Raw genomic sequence first — 5,498 nt, forward strand, 5'->3', positions numbered from 1 at the left:
CTCTCTCGCTTGGCGGAGGGGGGGGAGTCAGCTTTCGGCCGGCGGGATCCCGGCCTGAGTCGGGCGGTGGGGGTATGTGGCAGCGGGGTGTGGTTAGAGCGCCGGCTGCTGGAGTGATGGGGGTGGCTCGGCCGGAGACCAGACAGCTGATCAGAATCAGGTAATCAGTCACTCAATAAAAGCATGTTGGAAACCTGGTCTGTCTTGCAGTAGGCTGGGTCCTGGGAGGACACCTTGGACACAGGACGGGATTAAGAAAGCACCGCCTGGCTTCCCTGTTCTTTTTTAGTTCTACATTTTTCATTTGTGGACAATAAACTTTTGATATTTCCCCCCATCCTTCTCCTTCCGTCCCTTTTTGAACTGTTTGTGAGCTGAGGTGCTCACAGTTATATACTGTATAACGTAGGCAATTTGCAGTAGCATGTAGTGTGCAGTACATCATTATGCAATTTTGAGAACAGCACAATACTGAAAGATATTGCAACTTTTAAACATACGTGATGAGTTTGTATTTGATTTCTGCAGTACTTTGTTTTCTTTGTGGCATTGCAGTTAGTAGACACATGTGACTTTACTGTCATAATAACATGTGATGTGCACTCTGTGTGAGCACAGCTTTAGAGTACCAACTGAACAGTCCAGGGAGGAGACTTGGATCTTTTGGTAAAACAGCTGTGCTTTAGCCAATCCCTCCCCTTCACATACACTGACACACACTACTTTGGTACTTCCTTCCCCTAACTGGCTGACTTATTATGAAGTGACTTGAACTCACTGTGAGTCAGACAGCTCTGCCCTTCGGAGTCAGACAAGCCAAACACGGTAAGTCAGGCAATGTTTTCTAGCACTTCTTATTTGCATGCCTTGGTGAAGCTCACCTGCAGCATTTGACTCCCTTGTACACCTCAAAGCATTTCTAGAGAAGTTATTATTTTATCATTTAAAAGCCTTGCTAACTGTACCATCTGTGAATATTATGTTTAAGGCTGCATTTGTGTTTCTTGCAGATGTTCACGTCAACACCTGAGACACAAATGGAAACTACAACCTATGATTATGATTACGGTTCCTTACCGTCCCCAGAACCCATGAGCACTATCGACTCTCTGGGGTCTCAGCTCTCTATCCTCTACTACTTCATGTTCCTTTTCAGTCTCTTTGGAAATGGGCTGGTCCTGGTCATCATCTATCAGTGAGTGGACCAACAAAAACTCTTGGGAGCCTAAATGAAACCCTGAGAATATATTTGTCAAATGTTTCGTCACAAAAAGATGGTGGATTGGCTTTGCTTTTTTAAGCAGTTAGAAGTTGTTTAATAGTTTAATTAATTGAGTGATTTGCCTTCTTAAAAATTAAGCATAGAGACACAATTTATGATATTAACATTGGATTATATGCTGCATTGTTTTCTGTTAATATTGTATTTGGAGGCAGAATGTAAATACAATGAATAGTTATTTGTGAAAAAAATGCAGACCGTACAAAAAGTGGCATTAGGTTTCATGAAAATCTTAAGAACAAAATGATATTTAAACTATATTTAATTCACTTAAAAATAATACTTTGCCTGCATCCTGAATTTTTGTGCGTGCTGCATTGGGCTTTTTTTGTTTATATATTCTGCATTTTTAATTTATTTTGTGTTGCATTCTATATACTTTTTTTTGTAAAGGCTCTATTTCAGAAATATATTTTGACTACCCTCACTTGTTATTAAAAAGATTGAAAAAAATGCCGTGTAAAATAACATTTAAACAGTATACAGAATCATCAATTCTGTCAACTTTATCAGCCAGAATTTAAAGAGACATTTTAAAAGAAACAAATATTTCTGATGGTCATGGAAACATTGAAATATGTGTCTATCATGCAGAATACCATAAAGAGTTAAAGAGGGCTAAGTCAGATGCATGCTGACAGGGTGAACTCTCAAATCTTTTCAAGTATAGGCAAGATTAACATTATATTCCATCAACACCATTGTTATTCTTTGGTCAAAATCCACTGAAGCCTGGCTTCCATTTCAGATCTTAAATTTACAGTGTTTACAATGTCCTATCGGGAAATAATGATAATCCACACTTATAATACCCTTCAAGTTAGATCTTACCCTGCAAAAGCTAATTTAGCCCAAATGAAGATTGAGTGAGCAGTGTGTTGGTTTTTTGTAACTGGCATAAAAACATCAGTGTGGACCATCAGTGTCAACAATGCTTGTGTGACCAATAAACATTTTTTTTTTCTCTCCATCTGTTGAAATGACTATCTGCTAGGTTTGAGAAGCTGACCACAGTGACCAACATCTTGCTTCTGAACATGGTGGTGTCCTCCCTGATCTTCATGAGCAGCCTTCCCTTCGAGGCCCTCTACAACCAGCTCTCCGAATGGATCTTCGGGGATGTCATGTGCAGGATTGTTGGTAGCGTCTACTATCTGGGCTTCTACAGTTCGGTCTTCTTTCTTACTCTTTTGACCTTTGACCGACACCTTGCAGTTGTGTATTCCCTGAACGCGGCACGAGTGAGGAATCAAAGATATGCCGTCATCTCATGTGCTGCAATTTGGGTGATCAGCAGTTTGGCGTGCATCAGGCCGATGATTCTCTACAAAACTTTCAAATATATGAACACAACTCTCTGTCAGCAGTTCCCTTTGGATGTAGATTCTCTTAATATGGAGATGTTGAGAACATCTGGATTTTACATCCAGCTTTTGCTTTTCTTGATCTTTCCTCTGTCTGTTATTATCTATTGCTACGTTAGGATTGCTATCTCCGTCATTTCGACCAAGATAATTACCAAGTTCAAAACTGTCAGGTTGATATTTTTCATTGTCCTGTTTTTCTTTTCTTGCTGGACTCCATACAACATTGTATGGTTGATGTATGATCAAGCCGACGATGAGACCGCGGATATCATACATAGTTATCTTGAAATCACACGTACCATTGCCTACTTTTACTTTTGCATCAGTCCTATCTTTTACACATTTGTTGGGAAAAAGTTTCAGAACCATTTCAAACAGCTGCTGGTGAAACGTTTTCCTGGGTTAAAGAGGCATGTTTCTGTCAGTCTACACAGCAGAAGCAATGTGTCTACAAAAAGTACGCGAAACGAGGTTTAGGAATGGCAAAACCTTTTGTTTCTAAGGACCAGCAAATTATTTTTAAAACATTTACTGTTATTGATCTATATTTGTATTTTGGTTATCAATTGTACTATATTCACTGTTCTCAAACCGTTGAAATGGATTTGTACAGTTGTGGTCAATGGCCCGTTTAAGAAGCTCTGGTTTTCCTATGTATGTAATGATGGCAAAAATACAAAAAAGGTCAATGTAGCTTAGTTGAGCTACAGAAAAAAAAAGAAAAGAAAACATCACACCCATCCTCCCACAACAACAATGTCTCACCACCCCTCCTTACTTCTGCTTTACTGGCCCTACAAATTTATCAAAAGTTGAAATGGATTTATAGTTCTGTAATACCTTAGATGATTTTATCATCTAAAATGTAAATAAATACACATTGTGGCTATGGCTATGCAGAAATACCCCGTGGACAACTGTTATTGGTCAACTTGGTCAATTTCTGTTTTCTCCTACAAGTCTCCATTTCCCGTACAGATTATTGATAGTGAAGAGAACATTGAATACATTCAACAATGACCATATAATGTAATGGTATGTTTCCATGTAGTCTTTAGTGTTCAAGTCAAAAGCTGCCTGGTAGTATATTTGTAATGATTATGTCCATATTTCAATCTTATGTTTATTTTTATCTTCAATTAACTCGACATGCCGTGTTTGGAGGAAGAGAAATGCTGACTATAACCCCAAGAACACCATCCCCACCGTCAAGCATGGAGGTGGATACATTATGCTTTGGAGGTGTTTCTCTGCTAAGGGCACAGGACAACTTTCCTGCATCAAGGAGAGGATGTACGGGGCCATGTACCATAACATCTTGGTTGATAACCTCCTTCCCTCAGCCAGGACACTGAAAATGGGTCATGGATGGGTCTTCCATCAGGACAATGACCCTTAACATACGGCCAAGGCAACACAGGAGTGGCTAAAGAAAAAGCAAATTTAGGTGATGGAGTAGCCTAGCCAGTCTTCAGACCTTAATCCCATAGAAAATCTGTGGAGGGAGCTGAAGCTTCGAGACGCCAAGCATCAGCCTCAAAACCTTCAGGATTTGGAGAGGATCTTCAGAGAGGAGTGGACCAAAATCCTTCCTGAGATGTGCACAAACCTGGTGACCAACTACAAGAAGCGTCTGACCTCTGTGCTGTCCAACAAGGGTTTCTCCACCAAGTACTAACACATGTTTTGCAAGGGGATCAAATATTTATTTCCCACAGTTAAATGCAAATAAATGTTTATCTTTTATATAATGTCAATTTCTGGATTTTCTTTTTGATATTCTTACTCTCACTGTTAAAATAAACCTACCATTACAAGTATAGACTGCTAATTTATTTTTAAGTGGGCAAACTTACAACATCTGCTAAGGATCAAATACTTATTTCCTCCACTGTATGTTGCATAATGTCATGATGGGTGTAATAAGGGTTATGTCAATACATGATTAATATTCTGCTGAAGTAGCATGTGTGGGTGGTTTATCATCAGTGACATAATCTGTGGAAAGAACCATTTCAAACAGCTGCTGGCGAAACGTTTTCCTGGGTTAAAGAGGCATGTTTCTGTCAGTCTACACAGCAGAAGCAATGAGTCTACAAAAAGTACGCAAAACAAGGTTTAGGAATGGCAAAGCCTTTTGTTTCTCAGGACCAGACAATTATTTTAAAACATTTGTATTTATTTAAAAAAAAAAAAAATGGTCACTGTTCTCAAGCTGTTGACATTTTCTTTGTACAGTTGTGGTCAATGCCCATTTAAATAGAAGCTCTTGTTACGTATTTGCTAATGATGGCAAACATACAAAAAAGTAAATGTAGGCTTGCTGAGCTCAGAAAAAAATAAGAATAAAACATCACGCCCATCCTCCCACCACAAAAATTGCTCACCACCCCCTCCTTACTTCTGCTTTACTGGCCTTACAAACGTATCAAAAGTTGAGATGGATTTATAGTTTGTGGCTATGGTTATGCAGAAATACCCCATGGACAACTGTTATTAGTCAACTCTGGCAATATATGTTTTCTCCTACAAGTCTCCATTTCCCATAGAGATTTGATAGTGAAGAGAACATTGAATACATTCAACCATGACCGTATAATGTTATGGTATGTTTCCATGTAGTCTTTAGTGTTCTACTCCACAATTATGAATGCAGTGGGCCAAATCATTGTCCTTTCAAATGTAGCCAAAAGCTGCTTGATAGTATATTTGGTATGATTTTGTCCATATATCTTATGTTTATTTTTGATTATATTCTCTACTGAGAGGAAAACCATCTCCTCCTGGGAAGACAGATTTACCTCTCGCATGCCCATAAAAGGAGGTGGGACGCTGCAAATCTGGAGTAG

The 5,498-nt window shown here is 39.0% G+C and overlaps 1 protein-coding gene across 1 annotated transcript; it reads left to right on the forward strand.

Moving 5' to 3' along the window:
- The first annotated feature begins 767 nt into the window (after nucleotides 1–767).
- On the forward strand, nucleotides 768–4,217 carry LOC117479656 (C-C chemokine receptor type 1-like). Its single transcript, XM_034126768.1, has 3 exons — nucleotides 768–825; nucleotides 1,011–1,195; nucleotides 2,277–4,217. Exons 2-3 carry the CDS (start codon nucleotides 1,011–1,013, stop codon nucleotides 3,124–3,126), a joined length of 1,035 nt encoding a protein of 344 aa, XP_033982659.1. The 5' UTR covers nucleotides 768–825; the 3' UTR covers nucleotides 3,127–4,217.
- Nucleotides 4,218–5,498: the final 1,281 nt, after the last annotated feature.

Source organism: Trematomus bernacchii, unplaced genomic scaffold (genome assembly GCF_902827165.1).
Source record: "Trematomus bernacchii unplaced genomic scaffold, fTreBer1.1, whole genome shotgun sequence".
Classification (NCBI taxonomy): Eukaryota; Metazoa; Chordata; class Actinopteri; order Perciformes; family Nototheniidae; genus Trematomus; species Trematomus bernacchii.

What these genes read in the sequence shown, in the direction of transcription:
- LOC117479656 (XM_034126768.1), top strand. Translation starts at nt 1,011, where the DNA reads ATGTTCACGTCAACACCTGAGACACAAATGGAAACTACAACCTATGAT. An exon ending in GTCCTGGTCATCATCTATCA is followed by an intron (nt 1,196 to 2,276) that starts GTGAGTGGACCA and finishes ACTATCTGCTAG; the next exon opens with GTTTGAGAAGCTGACCACAG.